The following is a 26,551-nucleotide window of genomic DNA, read 5'->3' on the forward strand; positions in this document are numbered from 1 at the left end:
CCACGTATTTGACTCTAATGTTCTCACAGAGCTTTGATTTGATTTTGTTTATAGTAGACACGCATGTGGGTATCCTGTGTATCCTTTTTATCCTGTGTAAAATGTTATCGTCATGAGGTTAGAGTGACTGATATTTGACTGTGGACTCTTGTGCGCTAAAGAACTCATGCGATAAATCTCTGTGTAACCGTGGATAAGGATTAGTTTCATTGACCACATTAAAGCTGTAACTAAATCTGCTTTTTGGCATCTCAGAAATCTAAGTGAGAGATTATGTGTCCCAGCAAGAGCTAGAGAAGCTAGAGAAGCCCATTCATGATTTCACTTCTTTGCTAGTCAGTTCATTCTTTAGTTGAAGTCAACATTTTCTCAAGGCAATATGTCACAGTGTCCTTTCCTCTCTGACCATGAAAATCTAATTAGCTCATCCTTGAGCTCAACTGCATATTTGTGCTAAATTTAAAGAAATGTCTTCCAAGTGTTTGTGAGGTATCATATTCACAAAAAAAAAAAAAAAGAGAGTCCGTTCTAATAAATATACTAATAAAATACATGTTCCAATAAACACCAGACTTGTAAACAGTAATAAAGTACTAGGATAAATTCTACAATGAAGAGGCAGCCAGTGATCGTCAGCAGGTACTGGGGCGTCTGCTGTCGGGTTAGTTCTGTGCCGTCTGTCATTTCTCGCGGTGAGCAGTGAACAAAGGGATCTATGTTAATCAAGGCTCGAAGAAATAAAAGCATGAGTGACCTTTTCAGAGTTGCGCAAACAAAAGTAAAGCCCTGACTTTGGCAATATACTGAAGAATAGCGCTGAAGAAAACGTGATTGCACAACATTTGGTATTCTGTAATTCTAGTGTCATGACCGGCTGGTGCAAATTCAACTTCAGTATATTGCAATATTGCATTTTTACAGGTGTAACGTAATGGAAGGAAAACATAAAAGGTCTTTCTTGTAGTTAGAAAATAAAATTTAATCTATTCAGGATATCAGTTTATACATAAAGAGAGATGCAGAACAGACACTGAAATACTGCTCAGCTGAGGAGCCTCTACTCCTTTTCACAGCTGTTTGACAGCGCAACATGACAGACTGCAAAGACTGAAAGACAAATCACATCAAGTGATTCACAAGCATTTCATATATGTTTATGTATAGAAAGCAGTATAAAACAAGTACAATAATGGACAGACAACAAGTCCAAAAAATAAGGGTGTAAACATTTTGTGTATATGTGCTTTTCATGACGCCAGCGTCACCACAAATCGGATCAACCGGTAACTGCCATCGTCGAGGCAGGGTATAGAAATAAACATTGAAAAAAAAAAAAAAAAACCTCTACTCCATTTGGTGTATCTGTAATGAGTATTTTATCCTAATAACTCTACACCTGTATATTTCAGCTAGCATACATTAGGAAAACTGCAGAACACGGCACTGAAACAATGCCACACAATCTACGCAGGGCTTTTGTAACAGAGCACCATAGTGATATTAGTGTGTTTCCTCAGCGCTGTTTCCAGTCATACTCTACTGTTTCCATTGGTCCCTTTTTTGTAGAGATGGTTGAAGTAACAACGAGGCACAGCGGGTATCAACAACAACACTTAATGTGGAGATGAACCTGGGTATTTCCAGTCTTCCAATGGACAGAGCCAGCTCGTGTAGCAGTACTGAGGAAGCCCCACAACCTCAGATCTTTGGACAAAGTCTCCAAAAGTCTCCAGCTTGGAGCTCAAGTGCTTCTTTAGAAATGTATTGCCAGTTATGTTAACATATAAACGGCAGCCACGGTGGTGCTAGTTTGGGCTTCAGGAACTTCCCTGGTTTCTCTTTTTTCACTTGGTTTCAGAGGACAGCTGCTCCAGCAGTGGGTTGGCCTCGCTCTCAGGTGTTTTGACGCTGTCGGTCCTCACGATGCATGTCGGCCGGTGGAGATTGAGCATCACCATTAGCTGCTGCCTCTCCAGACGGAGCTCCTCGATCTGGGCTTTCAGCTCCGAGTTCACCATTTCCAGACGTTCCGATTCCTGGACAAAGGCATTCAATTAGTACATACTACTGGAAAAAAACACCTCACAGAGGACAATCTTACGCTTAATGAGTTGATATTGAAATTTGAGGACAAAAACTAATCTAACCACAAACATGAATAAGTGGTTTGAGATCATGAAAAATGATTTTGTTCTGCTCTTCAGCGTGCAGTGCTGAATCATGAACTCACCCTTTGAAGGAAGTCAGTCCGTTCCTTCTTTTTGTTTCGGCATCGTGCTGCAGCAACTTTGTTTTTCTCTCGTCTTCGTTTCCTCCTTTCTTCATCTTCATCCATCTGCAAATACAAAGTATCATTAATATTAAAACAGAAGAGGTTTTTACATTTTACTGTTCTTATTTTTCCATTTCAATCACAGGTTGTACAAAAAAGTGGACACAGCCACCCTGAGGTTACCCCTTGGCTTACTGATTTGAAGCCATGAGTTTGACACTTTGGCTGCTACCATGTCTTCTGTTTTTGTGACCATACTTGGGTGACAGACAAAAATGACTCTTAATGATAAAACGATAAAGCCTGACTTGATTGGCTAATACTCCCATGACATTCACGTTTCACACACTCTGTTTCCTCTTTTCTCTTCCTCCTCACCTCTGTCTTGATGGCCAACGGCCGTTTCCCCAGCCTGCCCAGGAAGTGCAGCGGAGACAGCATGGTGCCCAGCTGGCGGAAGTCAGCCAGCTTGAGTTGATCGGTGAGCGTGGTGGCCGAGATGCCCGCCAGTGGGCCCAGACTGGGAAGGGAGCCCGCCGCCAGCGAAGGGTCAGGTATCTGTCCCGGCATCATGTCCAACCCGGCCACCACCGCCGCTGTGGGAGGGGAGGGGAAGAGGCGAGGGGGTAAAGAGAGGAAGGAAAAGAGAAAAGAGGAAGAGGGGGATGATTAGGATGAGAGTCAAGCCTAAAAACAACTCGCTGACAGTGAAAATTCAGCTTTTTTTTCTCCACCACAGAGAGAAGCATAGTGCACACACCTATTTTAAATACTTGAGTCTGTAAATCTTTATTTCTAAAAGAAGAAATAATGAAATTAATTAAAACAAATTTTTTTAAGACTTCATGGTGCCAATACTAATATTTTTTCTATTTAATCATAATGCTTTGTTATCAATTTCTGCTCACTTTCACAAAGGAAAAGAAATATTGATTATAAATACTAACTTAATTTTTTAAAGTCTTCCAGCCCACTACCTTATATCTGATCTATCCCTGCATCTGTACTGATAGCTACGGTTTTATTCATACCAAAAACCATGTCATGGGTGCATGCATTTTTCTTTGGATTCCCCCCCCCTTTTCTGACTCCGTTATGATAACATAAACATTTATACTTATTATACTGCAGCCATCTGACAGCATCTTTTGTCTTATTATGATGTTATACAGCTTGCCTTTGACACACACTCGTTTTTCACCATTTTTTGTCTTCGTCATCAAATATCTTTGTAAATACTGGCTGCTGTTTCTAAGAATGATTTCAAAATGATTGTGTTGACAGCTGTGTTATCTTTTCAGTAGGCAGCGGGTGAAGAAAAGAAAACACAAAAACCCAAACACACTCACACACACACACACACACACTCACTCACACACACACACACACACACAGACAGTGTAAGCAGCGACATACTCATTGCTGTAGCTTCACATGCAAAAGGAAGCAACGAATAAAACTTTTCAAAAAGCTTTTGAAGCTTTTTGATCTAAAACACAGATCCATCTTATCTTAACTATCGTCTTTTACCGTCAGATAATTTACAAAGAAGTTTTGATCTCTGTTCATTTTTTTTTGTTTTGTTTCCTCATGAAAAGGTTTTAAAAGTTATGAAAAGCATTTGTGCCAAAACAGAGCTGGGTAACACTCATGCATTCCATCACCACCCCTCTTCCAACAATTTGGGGTATTTTGGAGGGTTTGACCACAGTACTTTTTAATGTAATCAGGCAGGAATGAAGGACAGAGGAGAAAAAGCAGCATTCACGCAGGCATAAAGGAAGTGGCTGGAGAATTAAGACGTCTCTCTAATTACTGTAAGGCAGAGAGTTGGAAAACTTCTGATGGCCAAATAAAAAACAAATGCTCCAGATGAGAACAGTGTAACATGAACCGACTCTACTCTGTCCATTCCTGCGATCTCTGAGGAGAGGCAAACTGAGACCCACTGACTTTACTCTTACTGTTCCGCATTCGAGCAGAAAATAAAGGCACCCAAAAAATGGCAATTGTAAGCAAAACACTGGCAGACTATTTCACCTTTTCAGAGGGAATTACAAGTAGATCTAATCTATTTGACTAAATTCCTGCACACCTGATACTTCAACTTCTTTGGGTACACTGACAAAACATAGGCTCAACAGCCAAACTTGCAAATGGTATCAGATGGTATCAATGCAACTTTGGCGTTAACAGTTTAATTCACATTTGCTTCTTCGGCATTTAGCCGTAGCCGAACCTCCACAGGTTAGGCACCAACTGAACAAAGCACCTCTCACACCAAACCAACAAAGACGTGTATTGTGAAGTGCTACAAAAACAGCTAACTTTGCTGGTGGGTAACTAGCTGACAGGCTGACTGTATTTAAAGTTAAAGTAGTTAAAGTTTTTCTTTCATTGCTACCCCTTTTTCGCTGGGCTGAAAGACTTTCTGTATTACAAAGGCCATGGAAGAGGTAATGAAAAAAGCAGGGTTATGTAACTCTATTCTAACGTACTCCACCCTATGCATGGGCTGGTCCCAAAGTGTTTTTACAGGCTCACTAGAGTTTACTGTCGTGCATGGCGGAGACCGAATCCAGCAATCAATATGAACCTCTGAGATATATATGAACTAAATAAATCAAATTATTTTGTCTGTCTAATTTGCACTAGAATTCATTCATTTAACCATCTGCATCAAGTGTAGTGCAGAGGTCAGGTCTAAAACAGCCCTATAACCATAAATTTGTTAAGCTAAAACTTCAGATCACATTTAAACTAAAGATGCAGTGCACGCACAGTAAAAATAAGCTAATCTTGCTAATTCTTTTGATTTTTCAGAAGTCTGCATTATGTATTAAACCCAAGGACAAGTTGATGTGTGGAGCCAGTCCCTCATGAGGCATTTTATTACTTAAATCCCAACTGCCCCCTCTCTCTCGCCCTATGTATACTCCCATTTACACTGCACTTGGCAGCAGCCTGTTGTTTTTGCTGGAGAGGAAAGGAACAAGACAGCCCTGGTTTAAGAAAAAAAAACCCTCAGACAAAATTCCTCCTCTCTGAAACTCACAGGAGTGTTGTAGTGGAGTGGAGGGTGCCAAAGCCAACTCGTTCTAAAGAAAGAGTGTGTAAGAACAAGGAAATACAGACAATAGTAGCGCTGCACAGCTAGTTGCTGATCAATAACTTTAATGGAATTCAAAAGACGGGATCCAAACTAAATTCCGGATTGAGAGGAAAGCCACAAGAACTAAAGCTTCTTTTAGGAATTACTGAGCAAACTGCTCTTAGAGCCAAAATAGAGTCTAATATCAAAGTTGGCCAGACAGTGAGGATTGGTTTACAGACTCAAATTAGGCTCCAACCTGGACAAACAATTTTTCAAGGGAAGCTGACATTGAAGAAAATATGTTAATTCAAGTATAATCTTATTTTATGTCGATTGGACTGGCTCAACACACCCTAGTGTAACCTAACTCTGCACTGTTAGATACGTTACAAGGAAAATCCCCCATTCCTCAGTACGGCGTGTTGAAACATGCAGTTGAAGTCAGCTCTTATATAGACATACACAGGCGCTGATTATATAAGCTTAAATAAATCTCACATTTGACTGCACAACATGAGATCACACAAATCAAAAGTGTGCAGAGACAGTTTTTGCCAGCAGCCTCTAGGACAAAGGTGAAATGATGCATAAAAGAAGATGACTATCAGTAGGAGACGTGAAAGTTGAGTTATACACCATTCCACACAATTAAGCTCCACTGTAAACTCTAACACATAACAGGCACTCAATGTGTCTCGGTTCTGAGTTAAACATGACTTTTAAGTTGAGTTGAGTAGAAAGTTTGTTGTGTTTAATCTGTTCCGTCTGCCACACAAGTGTCTAAAAAAAATCCCCGTTTGCAAATTCAACACCCATTCAAGCCTTAAGACATGAAACCTCACAGAAGCTTCATCTGTACAACACAGGGAAAGTTTGCTGATGCATGTCTTGCGGGGTGTAATTATACATAAAAGCATGAGTCAAAGTGAATTTTACATTTTTCAAAAAAGAGGGTACTTTTCTCCTTTTCTTCTGTCAGCAGCAGCCTGCAGCCAAAGATTAGTGGTCAGCGTTTGATGATGCAACGGCCTTACTGTGCTTTTGCAGTCGAGCAGAAAAGCCAGTGCCACAGCTTTTAGGTCCACTGCAGCCTCGGACAAAGACACCTACACAACACCAGCAGCAGTGTGGGCACCGCTAGCTCACTGAGGGGACGTGAGCTGAAGCCAAGGGCGGTGAACGGAAACATCACGTATTAGCTATGAAATATAGGTTCTGGCATTAGCCCAGAGCCAATCTAACTGCATGCGAGTTAGCTGAAGGTGTGTGCGTGCTCACGTCTTTTGCTAGGCCAAATGTGTCCATTTCCTGAAAGCAATTAGAAGTACCAAAGAATTCAGGCTCTTATAGACCAGCAGCATGACTGGAGGCCCCGTTATCCTCATTCTTTTTAAAGACTGCCTGAGATGGTCAGAGCAAGGATACAGGGGTTTTCATAGGCTACTCATTACCTGTACATAATACTGCAACCACTATGGCAACTGAAAACAGAAGTCAAAACTGCTTGCATTACGGGAAAGACATGCATGCTTCCCTTGATGCCATTTTGCCACCATTTGTCAGCACACTATTAGAGTCTAATTTTGGATTATTAAGTCGTTGCACGGGCCACACACACCAGTGCACACCTTGCAAAAGTGCTTCTACAGCTCCAAACTCAACATGAGCCCTGAAAATGAGCAATGAGCATAGAGGCTGTGGCCAAGGAACACTCTCAATCTCCGGCCAAGGTCTAGGAGATCATCATTACCGTCTGCACTCAGTCAGGCTGTGTGTTGAGTTACAGCCTTTCGCAATCCTCTGAGGAAACCAGGGAATTTGGCACCAGCTTTCCTCAAGAACAGGACAGTCCAAATATACAGTGTCAACATTCCTCCAAGCCCTCATTATATTTTCATTGGAGGGACAGGACAAGACGCAGACATGGGATTAATAGGTGCTGGTCTGATGGAAGATGAGTGGAAGTGATTTTTTTTTCTTTTTTTTTTTTGGGGGGGGGGGGGGGGGGGGGTGTATTCTTGTGGGTTAAATAGCTGCCGAGACAAAATTAACTTTACCAGAAATTCCTCTTATGGAATTGACTTAATACTCCCAAAGCAATTCAGTCCACAGCTAGTAATAGCAATACTTTTCCTTTACAGTTTGGAGTGAGTGGGATGGAGTGCAGCACATGCAGAGCTTATCTTTTGTTGAAATTACACAAGAGAAGCCCATTTAACTGCTGCATTTTATTGCAGACTTTGACCTGAGAACGACATTTTTTCCAGGCAAATCCAAACACTAAACACCTGCAGATATGCACAAAGCATGCAGGCTGTGGCTGCCATCATTCAAACATTAGTATGTGATCTTTGGCTGTGTTCCTGCTTGGTCTGCTTCGTGCCATTCAAACAGTCGCACATCTATATTCTGCATCTGGGTGGTCCTGGTCGAGTTATTATAACGTTACTATTTTTCCTCCATGCTGTAAGTCAAGATTAGACTGTGCATGGCACAAAGCTTAGGCTTGGCTCAGACACGGATTAAAGGAGTCAAAATGCAAAATGCTGGCAAAAGCCTTTTTAAACGTATGGATTTCACATCTATGACAAATCCAAGACAAGTCCTGTGCAATCTCTGACAACATGATATTGGCCAACCAAGTCCAGAAAATTAGATTTAATGCTGCCTGTTGAAACAATCTCAGTTCTTATGTAACTTGTGGTTGTCACTTTAATGAGGTTTCATACTTTGTCTTCTAGTGTTTCCTCATCCGCCTCATGTCAAGCATACACTTGTACAGTGCAGGCACTGGAGTGATCAAACAAGCCGTTCAGTGCTTTTATTCCTCTCAAAGACTAGAAGCTAAAAGGTTTATGTTTAGCTCCACATTTAACACAAAGGGTTCCATTAATCTTTTTTTTTTTCTAAAGGGTCCTTTTATAAGAAACACCAGTGTTTCTCTCAGTAACACCTTTGGACATGTGGCTGTTTGCTTCCACAGTTTGCATCTAGTCTCCTTGGCAAAAAGGTTTTTACAAACCATGTGGAAAGGCTTATGGGGGACTACAATGTGATACTGATAATGTGATACCCATAGCAGTGAATGGCTGCTCCCCCAGCATTTTAGTATTAGCACCACTGAGCCTGGCTGTTGCATAGTTGGCTCGCTCGCCTGCAATGCGTCTGCTGTCTATTGAGTGTACTGAGGTGCAGCTTGGCAATTCTAGCTCTCCAGAGACACACTGGAAGGCATTTTTACTTAAAATAAACTGTGCGCCCACGTCCAGCCTCACAGCCCCGTCGGCCCCGCGCTGCCTGTCGGCTCGCCAGCCCTTCCCCATTAATCCACTGCAGCGTTCCATTTATGCAGAAACCATCCTACGGATGTGCCCAGGCAGGCACTGGGGCATTTAAACCCTCTGCAACATGCTCATTCACTTAGACCCACACAAACACAGACACAGACACAAAGGAAGCATACAGTATATAAAGAGCACACACGAATAGTTTCCCCTGCGTGGCATATAGCTGTACGCTGCACCCGCTGAACGGTATGCACCTCCATATAGGAAAAAGCTGAACCTATGAACTTGCAAGTGACAACCATCCCCTACCAATCATTTTTCCAATTCCACGATTGGCCTCTAACCTTGAGGTCAACAAGGGCAGATAAGCTGGCCTGGATACAGTTACATATACAGTAAATCTTTTTAGAAGAAGTTGATAAGGGCGTGTTTTTCAGTAGCTCACACCATCAGCAAGAGGAAAACAAACAGTCGCTGTAGTAAAAAAAAAAAAAAAGTCAAGGGTTGGAGTATGTTTATCTGATATGCAAATATACATCTAAGCACCACGCGCGTGCACACACACACACACAACCCCCACCCCCCTACACACAAACAGAGTTTCCTCTCAGCTCCCAGAAAACTATACTCAAGCATTTGGGGGCCAAAGCAAAGACTACAAATGTAAGCCAATAGGAACACACATTCTTGGCTGTACTCCCATGCTCCCAAAGAAATCTCACACTTCATTTGCATTACTTATATTTCACGGTGAGCTAACAGCACCAAGATATTTTCTTCTCAAGAGAGCATCTCTGATAAATCGCATCTAGATTTGTCTTAAATTGATGCAACTTTGTTTGGAAAGTTTTACAATCTCCAATGGACCCCTTATTTTGTTGTTAAAATGTCATGTTAAAGACAGTTTTTAAGGATCCGACAAAAAAAAAAAAAAACAACACCTTTTCTCTCGTTTCCCCCGTTTTGTTTCTGTTTTATGTTATTATAATGTAATAACTTTGGGGCTGACAAACCAAACAGGAATAAAATAAATAATGGGTGTTAATTCTGCAGACCTGACCTGCACGTCTTATCTTACAGCTCCCTGCAAAATTTTTGCATGGAGAAGCTGGACTGGACTAAGAGTCCGATATTAACGCCAATGCACAGAATGACTGTACAAAAACTTTTCAGACACATGTTTGCTGAAAGTGAAAGGGTACAGCCTTGCAGAGCCATGTAGCTCGCTGTAACAGGCTAGCGTAGCTAGCGGTTAACTTTGAAACTCTCAATGAGTGTAAGCCGTTGCATAACTGTCTTCAGAAAGCTAACCGACGCTTGAGTTTAGCAACACAGAAAGGAAGAATCCCGAGATGAAAATACACCCTGACACAAGCGGGCTATAATTTAGCTAACGAGGCTGTAAATAACGAGCTATAAAGCGACAGTTGCTACAACAGTTGTAACAACAACGGGCTTAATGGTTGCGGACGCAACAAATTGACTTCTGCGGTAGGAGCACGGAAAACTTTAAAACTGTAAGGAAACTAGGACTTTCTCGAGCAGCTGAGTGACAGTAGGTTTTAATATAGGAATACGTACATAAATGATCACGGGAATTTGTAATACATACCGAGGAAAAAATGCACTGTGGTAAATGTCTACAACGTAGTAAAAAAAGTGTGAGAAAAATGCAAAAACACGAAGCCTGGCATTTTAGCTAAATACGAACACAGAAACAAAGACTAGGAGGCAACGGCAGCACATATCTCGACGCTTCGCTAACACACTTACCTGTTGTAGGTCCAAAAAAATCCGCAGTATTAGGAGGACCGTGTGGGAGTCAGGAGTCGGATGCGGGGTTTTGGGACTAAGTGAGGTCGTTGCATCAGCCCGTTTAAGTACTGAACTCGCTCAGGAATGCGGAACTGCTGCGTCAGACGTAAGCATGGATGAAAATAGGAGGACGACTGAGGCCCCGCCCATAGCAACAAGAAAACATACACAGACTGCGGAGAGGAAAGTTTCAGCCCGGGGGACACACGGAGAGAAAGAGATACGCACTCCCGGGTAAATACACGTCTGCCACGGCAATAAACGAGTCAATAAATAAAATTGTGACTGTAAACACACCGCACTCATCTTAGCTGCGGGTGTTTGGCACTGCCAACAACAAAAATATAGACTACCAGTCTAAGTAGTAAGTTATTTATAGCCTTTAATAAAAAGGTTATGTTGCAATGTGACAGTTTTTATCAACTATATCAGTACGTGCAGCGCTAACAAGTCACACACAAAAAGATTTTCATAGTCATTGTTAAATTAAGACAGGGGTTGTCAAACATAAGGCCCAGGGGGGCAGAGACTGCCTGTGCAAAGACTTCAGTCCCGCCTACTGGATGGCTTTGAACAACGTGAAAGAGATCACAAACTTCGGACTTTTAACTTTATTTTAGTACGTTTTACAGCTTTTCCCATTAATAACGACCCCACCCATGGCCATTCAGACTGGCCTGAGTAATTAAGCAATATAATTACTAGATATAATAATAGAATAATACAATTAAAAGGTAAAGTTAGATTTTTATAGCACCATCTGCTTTTTTTTGGAAATTAACAAAAAAACAACAACACATTTTTATATAATTACAGGGCAGTCTGGTCAAATTACAGAACCTTCTATCTTTCATTTATTTCTTATATTTTAAGTCCATATAGTTGTGCTGACAGATGTACTGCAGGAGCATTTCTTTTTCAGGTAGAAAACTGTAACCTGCTGTTAAAATCACACTTGTTTTTCTCATATTAGGATATCTTAAGGATTCCATTTGCATGTCTGTGAAGGTTCTCAGTCATCCAGGTCATGGTAATCTAAGAAACTTGATTGGCCTTCTTCAAGTTTCTTGAAGAGGTTTCACCTCTCATCCGAGAAGCTTCTTCCATTCTAAGATCTTTAGATTCAATTTGTGTTTACTCTGACAGAACGTGAGTTTCACTAGTCTGGCCCACTTAAGATCAAAGTATGTGGCCCACAATGTAAAATCAGTTTGACATCCCTGATTTAAGACATTTTTAGAGGCCCAAAGATATGAAAGCAATTCATGCATGGTTTAATTATGACTTACCAGTTTAGTGCATATGAAAATGTATTGATTTGTGACCATTAAGGCCTCTAACATTCCCCTTTCCTTCTGTTGTTTTTCATTTGAATATAAATAAGATATAAACTACTGTGCAAAAATCTTGAAGGAGCTCCCATTTCTTTATATTTTTCTGGGAAAACAGCACATATGTGCACTGTTTTATTGAAACACACAAATATAAATGGAAATGCACTTTAAAAGGCAAAAACTGAAATTGAGTTTGTGCAATTCTAACAAGAGTGAAACACAATATTCATATTTTATTCAGCACAGTCTGAACTTTTGACTGACAGACCTGCCCTGTGATTTATAGATGGCTGTAGACGCTCACTGTTGCACCTCTCTCCTGACCTCTTCAACACACGTCAACAATGATTTGATCCAAAGACGTCAAATTTGGATTTATCAGTCCATAAGACGTATTGCCACTGATTCTCAGTCTTGTGTAATTTGACATACCTCAGCCTTTCCTTCCTGTTTCGTATCTCTTAGATTATATGATTGCACTTGATGAATGAAAATAAAAATGACTACAAAAAATATGAGCATTAACTAGTATTCACAAGAAAGAGGAAGGAAAAAACTTAAACGTAGTAATTAAAGTAATCTTTCTAATCTTGTGGGAGCACTTATTTAACCTGGGCATTCCTACGTGGCGCATATACACTGCTTGCATGTACTAATATCTTTATTAAAGTGATATTACTGCTGAGTAGATCACATAAGCCTGCAGTGTTTTTGCAGAAGTGTTAAGAATTGACTGAGCATAGATTTAAAAATATTTTTATGCAAATCCCTGGAAAAACCTAGTCTGAGCATAGCCTCACAAAGGGAATGCTGACATTGGAGTTCTGCAGCCTACAAACAAAGAACCAAACAAAAAAAAGTCTCAATTGAACATCTGGAGATTAAATGTTTTTGAACTCTTCCACTGAAAACTAAGATCTCATGTTTGCTGTGGAGAATGAAAGTGGAAAGTTTGTGCCAACCTCATATCTGATTTTAACGTGCATGTTAATGAGCAGAATCTCTGACTTCACTTTTAGTTTGTAAATAGGCTTCTTTAGGCTCTGTCATGTGGAAACTTGAAGCCTGTATTGCGTATGATCTACCTATTCAATAAAGTACACTACTTACAGAGGACACATACATATTTTTAGGGGATTTATGTTTTTTAAGGGAAAAACTATAGTACAGCAGTATAATTCAGGGGATATTTAAGGTAATTCCTGTTGTTTTCAATTTAATCTGACGACTTGCTTTTCAGTTGTCAAGTTTCTACTTTAGTTTCCTTGTTGTGTCATAAACAAAACTACATCTGAAGGTGTTTTTTGGAGAGTTGGCACCACAGTTTCACTGCACTTCTTTCACCTTGTTTTTCACCCTTTACCCTTTTGGCTCTCAAAGGTACAGCTGCAGCTGCAGCATACCTTTTCTTAGAAAAGTTCAACACGAAGGTAAAAAAAAATGTGGTTAAGGAAGTTTGTTGCACAAATAATACAGTCGGTCCTGCAGGGTATTTGCACAATAGCTACCCTGAAAGACCATTTTTGTTTTCTTTATTCATTCCTGTGAACAATCGTGAACAAAATTGTGCTGAAATATTTCTAAAGGTGGTTCCAGAAAGTTCTGAAAGCCTCATCCTAATGCTTCCCTCTACTGTGGGCAACAGAAACTACATGTAACTGGACATTTCTACTTATAGGGACGTGCAGTTATCGTTTTAAAAGGCTACAAACAAACTGTTGCCACTACAAGGAGTTGCTTTTTGCCCTCTTTCACTTTATAGCAGTGTTGAGTTATGCATCTCCTTTTATATATTGCAGATACAGCTGAGAAGTTGTGCCACAATTTGAAAATGGATGTAAACAGCGCTGTCACCCCCAAACACTGCTATTGTTTTCTGGTAAATCTTCAAACTGCTTTAAAAGCACCTTATCTTAACACACCAAGCCGTCCTCATTGTCTCTTATTGCGTGTCATGTTTTTATCTTCAACATCAGCTTAGGCTCAGTTTTGGTTTTGCACGATGCCAGCTCAACTGTTCGACCTATAAAAAGCGGCTGAGTTATTGGAGGCTCACCAAAATGCCCCGCTCTGTTCCTTTTTTTAGATTCTAATTTGGTTCTCTGCTGTGATTTATGCCTCACATCTGACGGCAGGTCGGGGCCGACTGTGCGTCAGAGTCGCTCTTAACACAGATGACAAATTTTTAGGGGAGACATGTGGAGTTAATAAAGCAGAACTGAGTCCATGACCAGACGGATTATTATAAAACACGAGGGTCCTGGACGTCTGTGGTTAAAACAGAGGTAGCACTCCCTTTGCAGGTGTAGGCTTTCAGCCGGGTTCCTTTGTGCCTGCAGGGAGGCAGCCAGAAATGTCACTCACTACATGAACACACATGGTGCACATTTGACATTCGAAGACAGAGCCGTTACTCACGAAAACAATGAGCCTTGATAATGAAACTAAGAAAATAACACAGCGTGGTATACAGGCAAGTGTGTAGAGCACGTTAGTTAAAGGAAAAAGATCTTTAGTGAGTGTGTAACAGTGCACAGGAATGACCAAAAAGGGTGCTGGTAAAGAAAATCCAGGTCTGTCTCAGGATGTGTAAACCACAAAGTTTCTAAAGCTACTTTCCTGTTTAAACCTTTGCAATCGTACCTCAACGCCTGCCTATAAAGAGCTTTATTATTTGTCTGCTGCAATCCTGCTTTGCATTAAAGCACGAGCTCGGGTGCACTTTTGAGCAGCTGCCACCCTGATTAATGGAGAGTGAGTGGAGTTTGTGGTTTTGCTGCTCTGCCAAACTCGTGCAGAGTTCATAATACGTGGGTGTCAGAAGTCAAGGTAAAGCAAAACCAAATATTTTTTGCCAAAAGCAAGTAAACATTTTTATTTATTTTTTCTGTCTTTCTAATCATTTGGTACATTTCCAAGTCTTCATCACATTCTAAAATTGATAAATAAGTTCAGTCACACTTCTTTATCTTTTCCAAACCCTTGGCCTGAATAAATTCCGTAGGTTAAATGTTTTGCTGTAATATTATCCAACAGCACATCTTTGGGAAATACCCAGTGAACCAGACACCTCCAGACACAAAATCTGACTCATTAACCTCCACGCTGCAGACACTAAATGTTATTTTTAACACTACTCCATTTGATTTCCTTCCTTCCTTTCTTCTTCTTTCCCAAGAATCTCAGACAGTTGTAGACTAAATCATAACGTGTCTATTAATTGTGCGAAGACTCACACGACAGCTCAGGTTATTTAAAACTTTATCACAGATGTCCTGAGTTTTGCCAGCCTTTGGAAATACTGTGTTACTACAGAATGACATTTCCCATTTTCTGACAGCACCGGAGCAAATGGAAATTCTTGTTTTGTCACAGTTTATTCAGCGAGCGTCACATTGTTCATACTTTGACTCTTGTGGCGACATGCCAACATTTAGGAGTACACTAGCTGAAGCATTTACAATGCAGCAGCAGGTGTAACACACAGAAATGCTTACATGTGGTGCTTTAGCAGACTCCATTCACAGAAATCAAGCCAACTACACACTTCATCTCTCTTTCACAACAGACTCATCTATCATAACACTACTCTTCCTCCCATATCATGCTGCATCAAATCCTACAAGAAGCACATTTTTCCCTTCCTGTAACAATCCAAATTTTTGTATGTGTGGCAACTTATTCGTTTGGTACTCAAGAAAAGAACAGGTCAGCCATTTCAACATAAACTCCTGAATCAGCACAAGATCTTTCTGATGTAATACTGAAAGTGCCATCTTGCAGTTGGAAGGAGACGGTGAGTTCACGCACGTACCAGCACCATTGTTGGCAGCGTTACCCATATCAGGTGACCTAACCTTTCCCAAAAAGCACATGACATTGATTTATCCCTGCAAATATAGCACTTCCTCGGGAATATGACGGCAAGCAGGAAACAGATTGGTAAGAAGGTATGTGAGATAACAGAGCTGGAAACGTTGAGCAACGTGATGAATGACAGAAAGATGGAAATCTGGAACCGAGGCAAGCGATGTGAGACATACTACAGGGGGCTGATATCGCTGGAAATAAGTCCAACCTGAAGGCCTTCGAGCTTCTTCGTGTTTCGCTCAATTCATTTAAGTTCAACTATAAACACAGACACACAGAAACATATATAAATACCACATGGCCACATAAAAAAAAAACAAGGCTTCCACAAATCTGTTCAAATCTTTAAAAGAAAAGATTTGAAAGTGGAGACTTTGTCTAAGCAATATAAGTGGAAAGTAGCAGCTAACCAGCCTGCAGCTGAGCTGAAAAATGTGCACAGATGTTGGATTAAGTCTTTATAAAGCTGTTAACATGCAAACATTTGATTATTATCAAATCCCAAATGCAGTATATTAAAAACAAACCACATGCCTGCAGGCACTTTTACACAGGAAACACTCAAACAAGTCAGAGTAAGGCAGAGGTGTGAATAATATATTTAGCTGTACACTCAGGTGGGAGTTTTTTGTTTATGCTTGCCACCTAGATATAGGGACAGTTTAAGATTACGTGTTTGACGGTAAGGTTATTGAACTTGAGCTTAAGGATTAAGCTTTTCTCGCATTTACAGGTGATGCAAGAGGAGACTGAATCTGCCTGAACACGCCCACCTCTTCTCCAACGGGAGAAGCACGCATATGAACTTGAGGAACATCCCATTCTTAATTAAAAGGCTTTAATATGATGTCAACCCACCCTTTGCAGCTATAACAGCTTCAACTCTTCTGGGAAGGCTTACCACAAGGTTTAGGAGTGTTTATGGGAATTTTTGACTATTCTTATGGGAAGTGCATTTGTGAGGTCAGACACTGATGTTGGACAGGAAGGCCTGGCTAACATCTCTGTTCTAGCTCATCCCAAAGTTGGGCTGAATGTGCATGCCAGTCAAGTTTTTCAACACCAGACTTGATCATCTATGTCTTTATGGACCTTGCTTTGTGCACTGGTGCACAGTCATATTGGAACAGGAAGGAGACTTTCCCAAACTCATAAAGCTAGGACCATGAAGTTGTCTAAAATTTCTTGGTATGCTGAAGAGTTGACCCCTTAGTTAAGGGTCAAGTGCAACTTCTAAAAAGAATAAAAACACAACATAATCCCCCCCCTCTACCAAACTTTCCACTTGCCGTCATTTCCAATTGCTTCCACTTTGTTATAATAACACTAACAGTTGACTATGGAATATTCAGTAGTGAGGAAATTTCACAATTAGACTTGGTGCACAGGTGGCATCCTATCACGGCACCACACTGGAATTCACTGACCTCCTAAGACCGACCCATTCTTAGACAAATGTTTGTAGAAGCAGTCTGCATGCCTGAGTGCTTGATTTTAAACACATGTGGCCATGGAAGTGATTGAAACCCCTGAATTCAATGATTTGGATGCATGAATTAAGGGGGTTGGATTTTATGCTACATTTAAATGTCTCTAATGTGATCATTGTGGCTGCTGTATAGACTGAGATTTTACACAAAATCAAGCAGTTTATAAAATATATTATGGGTTTATGAATGTGCTGCAGATAAATAGGCACCTTTGATCAGATTAAGTGTTATAATACTACTGCTAATGTCTGTTTAAGTGCTCATCCAGGTCATGGTAGTCTAAGGAGCTTGGATAGAAAGCAACTGCACTTCTTCAAGTTTCTTAAAGATGTTTCACCTCTTATTTAAGAGGCTTCATCGGTTCTAAAACCAAAAGACGGACAGTCCTTTAAGTTGCTCTTTGACTCACTATTAATCATGTGCCTTATCACATGAACCAAAGTGTAAAAAAGGCGTGGTTCGTTATCAGCAGAGGTTTCGGGTGAAACTACTGTCTCACCCCATCAAATGTAAAAATGTATTCAAGAAACTTAAAGAAGTCTTTCTGTCCAAGCTCCCAAGATTGCTGCTTGTACAACATACAGTATGCTACATGATGCATCAGTAATAAATATCCAATAAACAACATATAACAATGAAAGGGCTCATTTCTGTGCTTGCATTTGATGCTTAAAAAAACTGTTGTTGTTGCAAACATATTTTAATGCTTGCAGCGTCACCACTTCTCATTCTGATGACGTTGCTACTTTTTCTTAGCTCAAGTTAGAGAGCAAAAAACCACTTCTTTCACTTAGCAATCCCTGGCCTCAATCCCACTCTTAAAATAAAAACTCCTACCGCTCACATTTCACACACAAAGTTTGGTCGTGAACAACTCTGGCTCTCTGATATGGTACAACTGTGAAACAGGCTTCGGGAGGTGAGAAGCATCACGCTGCTGGACACACATAGTTTGATGGAACAAGTGGAGTGGACGGAGTGGGTGAGTCACGAAGCATCAGAGCTGTTGACGGGCCCATCCGTCAGCGCTCTGAAATAGCCATGCGCCAGGACATCACACGCACACAGTTGATATATAAAAAGAAGAACAAGAAGTTTAGTCGTGAGATAAATGGTGAAGAAAAGCACACAGGACCCTCAGAAACACTGAACTGAAGTTTTGTCTAATATCTGCAAAGGTGAATGTTGCTGGCACTTCCAAATGAATTAGACTGGTTTATGCACCATTAAAAAAGCGGAACCAGCCACAAACAATTCATCAGCAGCAGATCAGGCATGTCCATATTCAAGGCAAAGCTTGAAATGTACATTATTTCTTGAGAAATGACCTCAGTTTATTGCAGTGTTTGTGCTTAAATGCATCACTGTTGCAAATAAACATTCAGAAAATATCTTAAAAATAAAATAACTCATCCTTAATGCCATGTCAGTCAGTTTCACAGTGCCAATATGTGGACTTTGTCTACATTTGTCTAAGTCTCGTATACAGTGCAACTGGAATGTATTGACAGTGCTTCACTTGTTCCACATTTTGTCCTGTTACGGCCTTTTTCCAAAGTGGATGCAATTATTTTTTCACCTCAAAATTCTACACTACACCCCATAATTTATTAATTTATTAACAACAGAAGACAAAAATATAACGTGTATACAAATATTAACAGCCTTTGCTTCATTGCTGCAGAAGTTTTTCTGTACTCTTCCCCAGATCTGTGCCTTGGTATAATCTTGTCTCGGAGGTGTACAGACAATTCCTTGGACTTCACGGCTTCATTTGTGCTCTGACATTCATTTTCAGCTGTAGGAGGACCTTATATAGACAAGCACGTACCTTTCCAAAGCATGTCCAATCAACTGAATTTACCACATGTGGACTCCAATCACGGTGTAGAAACATCTAAAAGATCATTGGTGGAAACAGGGGGCACCTGAGCACAATTTTAAGTGTTATGGCAAAGGCTGTGAATACTTCTGTACATTTATTTTTAATAAATTTGCGAGAATTTCAAGCGAATATCGAGAGTAGAATTTTGAGGTGAAAAATGAATTGGATCCATTTTAAATAAGGCTGCAACATGACAAAATGTGAAACAAGTGAAGCACCGCGAATACTTTTGAGATGTGCTGCACTCTCACATCCACACCTGTGGCCTGCTTAGATTTACCAGTCAACCAAATATGCATGCTGTAAACCGAGTCCCTTCAAGTCCACAAATACCCTAGCAGATACACTAAAACTGAGCTATGTTGATTACAGTAAGAGGACTTAAATAAAGGATAATTTTTATATATCAGGCAGATCGCATGCTTTCCTAAGTATCACTGATAACTTCTAAAGATGAACAACTCGATTTGGTTAGGTCTGTTTGTGCAAACGTAACAACTGAGGTATTCAAAGGGGGAAGTGAAAGCCCTGCAGCCCTCATTACATGACAAGTTCTCTGCTCTGCTGTTGCTCTCGCTGTAGCCACCCCTACTGATGAAAAGAAGAACTGCACCGTTCACTGTTAAGGCATGACATGCAAGCCGTGTGCTTTGTTGCAAAGGACTTTGTGTTATGAGTAAAAAAGGATAAAAAGTAATCCTCTGGGATGAACATGCTTACTGCAAGCTTGAAACACTATCTTCTCCTTGAAGGACAAACCCCAGCAGGTTTATCCCTCATTAAACCCTTCGTTTGCTGTTCCGAGAAATGCCTCAGCACCTCTAAATTACCGACTGCACCGCTTATCGTCAGTCACGTGACCACCCGCTCCTTAATTGATGAGAAACTTGGTCTTTAATGAGGCTCGCGCTCTCCTCTGGATTGTTTCTTCTCCAGCTCCGAAATTTAACACCCGTTGCTATGGATACAAAACAACTGCAACTACCCAAATATGGTCAAAGGAACTGAAACGAAACGGCAATCGCGTGCTGACGTCACGCACAGCACGCATTGCGCTGCCGTGTGTGCGCTCGGATTCCCTTGACCGTGACAATAGTGGAGCAGAGAGAAGGCTGTGAATAAATAATTAACCTGCTGTTTGCGCTGCTTCCCACTCAATTCAAACACGTCTCCGTCCACGACGCGTCTCCTTTATGTAATCCCGAAGCCAGAAATAGGCGCAATGCCGTCTTTATGGATTGATACTGAGACGAGAACATCATTAATACCACCCTTAAATTTAGGATTTTTCTTCTTCTGACGTTTTAGTGAGTGTTTGGTAGGTCAGATTCATATTTAAACTGGGTTTAAAGCAGTTTTATTACAGATGAAGTTTGCATTGAAGGTGTTCAGCTGTTCTTCGTCCCCCTCCCACCACATTTCTAAGGCATCTCATGGTTTCTTCATCTGCTGAGGAACTTCATGTAAAGTCACCAACTAAGCAAGGCTGTGGTGCCGACTATCTATTCATATAAATGCTCCTAAATCAATAACAACAGCAGCACAGCATTAATTGCAGTTGTGGTATTTTATTTCCAGCATATTTTATCAATATCTAGTTTCTAGTTTTCTTTTGTTTCTGATTTTGTTTGTTTGTTGTTGATTTTTTTGCATCTCTATATTTTCATAAGTAAAAAAATAAACTATGTCATAAAATACATCTCAATAAAATACATGGCATGATCTTGTTTTTCATGGAAAACAAATGTAAAAGGAAATGTCAGTTCAGGTCTGGAGGCGGGGGGAGGGGGGGCACCTTACAGCAAGATGTTACACTTACATATTAGTATCCTTCTATAATTCACTTGTTACATCACAGCTTTGTCAAAAACAGTGTTACACATATATTAAGCTACTCAGCAGGATCTCGTTTCAGACCACACGCAGAGCTTTTTTTTTTTAACAACACAATACCATCTCTTCTTGGATTACAGATGACTTGTATTTGCATGCATTTTACTAGCACAAGGTCTCATCTCAGACAACTGCAGCAACAGCATGGAAGAACTCAACCGTGTTTACAGTCACAGAAAAACACTGCGTCTACACAATCTCTGATTTTCAGGTATATGCACGACATCGAAACTCACACTACAAAAGGTTATTTGAGAGCGACTGGAGCTTGCTGGCTGGTTAGAATACAGTATTGTTGCATAACTTCTTTGCATTCACAAGGCCAGGAGTGTGGGCGAGTTAAGACTATCTTTCATTAACTCGGATGCACCGAGGCTGCCTTTGAGGCACTCGGAACCGTCAGCCAGGGAATCAATCTCGGAGTGATTGAAGGAAAACACTGTGCGGTAATTGCTACAAGTGGGACTGGAAGACATGACTGGGGTGCTCAGAGACTCAAGGTCGCTTGCCACGGACTTGTACAGGGTTTCCCAGTCTGAGAGGCAGAAGGGCCCACTCAGGTCAGTACTCTGTAGTATGTCAGGGACAGATGCGGCCGTCTCGGGCGTCACTTCCATCTGTATGCTGGGCACCAAGTCATCCAAGTCATCTCCTTTCAGTTCCTCCAGAGCCTCCTCTTCTGCGCTGGAACACAAAAGGATGTTGGAGTTTCCCAAGATGGCTGCAGCAGGGATGCAAGGGACACTGCTCATGTCTTGACCAATATGGGCTTCTCCAGCTGTGCTGCTCTCTGGGGTTTTTCCATTCTCTAACATGGAAAGCAGCTGCGGGGAGTCCGGTGGATCCTGCAGCATTGTGTCAACATCATCTTCCTTATCATCCCCCTCATCATCATCACCATTGCCGTCATCATCTGAGGAGAGTTTGCAGGACGGTTGGTGAGAAGCTAAGACATGTTCTAGTCTCTCTTTCTCCTTTAGCAGGTTGGCAATCTCTGTCTCCAGGGTGGACTTTTCTTCTTCTAAAGTATCAGTTTCCTGAGGGAAAGAGGGAGAAAGAGAAAAGAAAAGAGCATGAGCAAAGCACAAAAAAACCCCTAAACAAAACAAAAAAAACCTATGTGGCTCTACCGCTCTGCTTCGCTGTTGTGAACTGAGACATTATTCATCTTTGGAAGTATGCAAAGTATTCTGTGAGAATGAATCCTCTATAATGATTTAACAAAGCATTACTTACAGCTTGAAGGGTCTCTATCAGCTCCCTCCGCCTGTTACGACACTTGGCTGCCGCAATTTTGTTCCTCTCCCTCCTGATCCTCCTCCTTTCCTCCTCCTCTTTGGAAGGCTAAAATCAATCAGAAATAGCCCATTAATTTAAACGCTCATCCCACTAGGTCTTGCCATGTCGGCAGTTGGCTCTTAAACACCGTTTCTTGTGCCAAAGTGAGAGAGAGAGAGAAAATCTCCTATGCAGTGAATGCTGATGTGGTCGGTGAAGATTCTCAGTTCAGGCGTTAAAATGCTGCACCACTGGCACGGTCTAGCCAGTCACGTGAACGCGCATTGCATGCAATTTCCTATCCCGCACATAAACAAGGCTGAGCTCGTTACCCCCGCCAAAGTAACCGCTCTGCACCAATTAAACATGATCAAATCGGCTTATGACTGACTCCCCGCAGCAAAATATTCAGATCAATCCGCTAACACTTTATTTCCCCACGACAGGGAAAGAAAAAAAGCAGTTAATTGCGTCCCGTCCCGCTAAAATATCGCGATATCTCAGTTTTCACATTAAGCTTAATGAGTGGAAACGAGGTGGTTGGGGATGGTGTGGGGATCGGGGCAGAGTGCTCTTTTGCTCGCTGTACTGACTGATTGATTGACTGGTGGTTGATTGACACATCAGCATCACCGCCCACCCCTCTCTTCTCTTTACCTGTTCTTTCGGCCCTTTCCTGTTGCTGGCTCTCGCCTTGTTTGCACCTCGCCGGGAAGACGACTGGGTCGCTGCATGAGTTTTGGGCTTTGCACGGCAGGGCGACGGAGAGGCAGATGTGATGACTGTAGGCTGCACAATCCACTTTAGTTCTGGCGATGTTGAGATTGCAGTCACAGTCGGAACAAAGGAGGCTGCTGCACTGGTCTCAGTATCCTGGAAAAACCCACACCAGACAGACATGCATATGCATGCAGTAAAATACTAATTTAGCGTATCTGACGAATGGGTGACCACGTTATTGGCTGACCTTTAGCAATGTTTAAATGTTACATCAATCATTTGTCCAAGGAATGTCAAAGAAGACAAAAAAAAATCTGCTCTCTGTAAACACCTCAGAACCAGCCTCGCATCCTCATCAGTTTTTATGATAGATTAAAAAAAAAAGGTTGCAACGAAGACTGTGAAGCAGACAGCAGTACAAACAGTTTTATTTAAATAATAATATCATTGCGCTGTTTTTGCTTGTTTGTTTGTTGGGGTATTTTTTAGGGATTTTCTACAGAGATACGCATGTTTTTCTAGTCATTTTTCCAACACGGGATAGTAATCCTGCTAGGGGAAATGCAGTGCATGAAAAGGACTTCATAAAAATGTGAAGAATTTGAGGAATGCAGTTCTATCACCCGCATGCGTCAAACACAAGATTACGCTTTGTGATCAGGTTTTTGTGTGTGTAATGATGAGATCCGGCTCTACCTTGGTGCTGTCCACTGATGATGAAAGCGAATCAGGAGGATGCTGACTGCACCCAGGGGTGTCCCCGCCAGGCGATGCTGTGCTACAGCTGGACGATAAGTCGAACTCAGTGCTGGAGTCTGGATGCATGGTTTCATTAAAAAATAAAAATTCAAAATAAAATTAAATCACCGCATAAGAGACTGAACAGTCAGTCTGTGCTAGACAGAAAACGGATGTCCCGGACGCCTATATTCCATTTGCCAGGTTCATAACTGTGCACATAGTGGAGAGGCCCGCCTTTTATAGTGAGCTGGAATTTTATGAATGAAATCTGTGTGGTGAGACCGAACCATTTCACCGAGGGAGAAGTGACTGGAGAAAGGGGTTAGCAGATGGGGTTTTTTACAGTTCAACAATCAAATCACTGAAGTGCGTAAAAATCAACACTAACCCATTGTTTCATTTCAGCTTATTATCAGAACTCAAATGGTTTTTTTTTAAAAGTGTGCACATAGAAAGTGGCACCCCTCCCTCCAAAAGGTGCCCACCGCCATCTACGTCACTTCATGTATGCAGCATCTGCATCACAGGCTATATGTTCCCGTCATGCCCTCAGATGTTCTCGACATTTACCCTTTGTTTAATGCTTCTGGGCTTTCACGGTAACACGAGCTCTCAATGCTTTAGAAGGAAAGTGGAGGCAGTGTAATAGGCTTCATTAATAAATGGTTTTAAAATAGCCAGTGTGGTGCTTCCCCGATTCTTTCTCCTCCAAACTGTCCACATTAGAACAATGATTATGCACTAATGTTCCAACTTCTATTTATAGACACAAAATAAAATCCGGCATTAATTTAATTCTTTCACAAAGCTTCCAGCACACTGTCTGATTATTTATAAGCCGTCAAAATTAAGTGTCATTCACGTATCACATTGCCTTTCACCTGTCTCTACATATGAATAGAGCTCCAGCAACAGAACTGTCGCTGAAGCCAAGCAGCCAATCGCCGATGGACCGGTCGAGCCATATATGGTATTTCCGGGAGGAGAGGGGGGAGAGGGGGGGCGTGCTGTGGCACAAGGATAGCGCGCAGACGGACGCTGCCGGGCTGTGTGTGGCCCACTCACTCACTGCCGCAAAAAGAAAGTAAAACAAGCTCTCAGAGACTGACCCTATGTTGTACCTGATATCAGCGTCATCAGCTGCGCCAAGAATGCCCGCACAGGCGTTAGTTTGAGGATGCGAAGGATTTGACCCACCTTTCCATATAAGGGTGGCAATTAGGTGCAGCCGCAGATGTGCAAAACACACTCACGAGGGAATCGGAGAATTCAAGAAGGCCAGTGACTGATATAATTTCTAGACAGGAGCAACGTGACTTACTTTCTCACAGACTGTAATGCAGTTTATCGGCACCAATTAAAGCCCGGGCTTTAATTGATGTTCCCGCATAACCTAATTCTGCTCCCATAACAAGAACTTGCGGGCTGGATTGGGCTATATTTAGGTTTCATGTGACCTCACGAATCCACCCAAGTGAAAGGGATAAGCGCTGGATAGAGTGAGAGGCTCCCCCCCTGTTTGCTCTGTGCTCCCGGGTACTTCCCGGCAGTGGCAACCCCCCCGCCTTGGGCCCTATTTACCGGCACATCACTATTGGTGGTCGGCTTGAGCGGCCTGGGACAAAACGAAGTTCAAAGGTCGAACAATACTCACCTCTCAGCACATCTCTAACAGTTGTCTTCTTCAAAGCAACTTGAGCGTGAATGCGCAAAGACTGTGGAGTTTATTTTTAGATCCACTGGCATCCAAGTTCACGGTCATTTTAGTGAACTGTTCTCCTTTGAGGAGCCAAAGAGCAGCGATAAAAAATAAATAACTTCAGCTATTAGATAACCGGAGAGTTTAAATACTTTCAAAAGCAGCAATATAAAAAAATATTTTTTCTTTTAGAAATTGCATTTCTTTCTTTCTTTCTTTCTTTCTTTCTTTCTTTCTTTCTTTCTTATTATTGTTATTATTATAATTTTATTTCGATTAAATTATCATTCCAACACGAAATAACACTAGCAAAAACCAGGTCACTCAAACAGTGCAGGTCAGCAACCTTCATGCCAACCACTCAAACAGAACTCAAACACCGCTCAAGGTAAACGGCTTGTTTGGTGTCCCGTTCCATTCCGTTGACCCGCAGACACCGAGGAAAGGGGAGGACTGTCAGAGACTTGAAAACACTCAGAGCTCTCACTCCGACGTCGTTTCCGGGAACGGCCCCTGACGTGTTCGTGTGCACGTTCCGTCTCCACAGGCGATGCCGAAAAAGTCGGTTTGGTGTTTCTCTGTTGATGTGGCTCCTCCTCATGATTACACACGATCTTCTTTGCTATGAAAAAATAAAAACTAAATGGACGTCACTGACGCGAAAGGGGCTGGGCGTCGCTATGACAACCAGGAATGTTCAACAAAACACTGGCGCGGGAAAGAAAGCGCAAAATCCTATAGCCTGAATTAGGGTCTTTTGACACAATGACACCTTTGTTTAGTCTTTATGGTTTGTTTAATGGGACGAGAGCACTTATGGCGCTTGTTTTGTGCTTGTTTGGTTAAAGAAGGGAATTCCCGGAAGACTCACAAGAGAGAGAAAAAAAGAAGAAGAAAAGTATGAATTGTGTTTCATAAAACTCATAAAATGCTTTGCTCGTGTTTTTTTTATGTGCATGAATGTATCGCCTTTATTAAGAATAAACCATGAACAAAACCACCAGCAAAATGTTGCTGACTTTGGTAATATTGCACGAAAGTCACGATGCCTGTTCCACAGACCTACTTCTCAAGTCAACACGATAATAAAAAAAAGTGCTGATGTCAGAGAATGAACAGTTATTAAACAGCAAATGCAGTCGCAATGTTGGCTCACCGTTAAGCCTGCATTTC

The 26,551-nt window shown here is 41.5% G+C and overlaps 2 protein-coding genes across 2 annotated transcripts; both read right to left on the bottom strand.

Annotated features, from left to right (window-relative positions):
* Window positions 1-1,244: 1,244 nt before the first annotated feature.
* Window positions 1,245-10,552, bottom strand: LOC146652054 (jun dimerization protein 2-like). Its single transcript, XM_085382320.1, has 4 exons — window positions 10,427-10,552; window positions 2,651-2,868; window positions 2,231-2,335; window positions 1,245-2,036 (listed from the first exon to the last, which is right to left on the bottom strand). Exons 2-4 carry the CDS (start codon window positions 2,843-2,845, stop codon window positions 1,845-1,847), a joined length of 492 nt encoding a protein of 163 aa, XP_085238446.1. The 5' UTR covers window positions 2,846-2,868; window positions 10,427-10,552; the 3' UTR covers window positions 1,245-1,844.
* Window positions 10,553-20,806: 10,254 nt separating this feature from the next.
* Window positions 20,807-23,865, bottom strand: LOC146652055 (protein c-Fos-like). The gene is made up of 4 exons (XM_085382579.1): window positions 23,635-23,865; window positions 22,876-23,091; window positions 22,177-22,284; window positions 20,807-21,977 (listed from the first exon to the last, which is right to left on the bottom strand). Exons 1-4 carry the CDS (start codon window positions 23,761-23,763, stop codon window positions 21,255-21,257), a joined length of 1,176 nt encoding a protein of 391 aa, XP_085238705.1. The 5' UTR covers window positions 23,764-23,865; the 3' UTR covers window positions 20,807-21,254.
* Window positions 23,866-26,551: the final 2,686 nt, after the last annotated feature.

Source organism: Rhamphochromis longiceps, linkage group LG15 (assembly GCF_057381845.1).
Source record: "Rhamphochromis longiceps isolate RC_006_pf linkage group LG15, R_longiceps_female_GT1.1, whole genome shotgun sequence".
Taxonomy (NCBI): Eukaryota; Metazoa; Chordata; class Actinopteri; order Cichliformes; family Cichlidae; genus Rhamphochromis; species Rhamphochromis longiceps.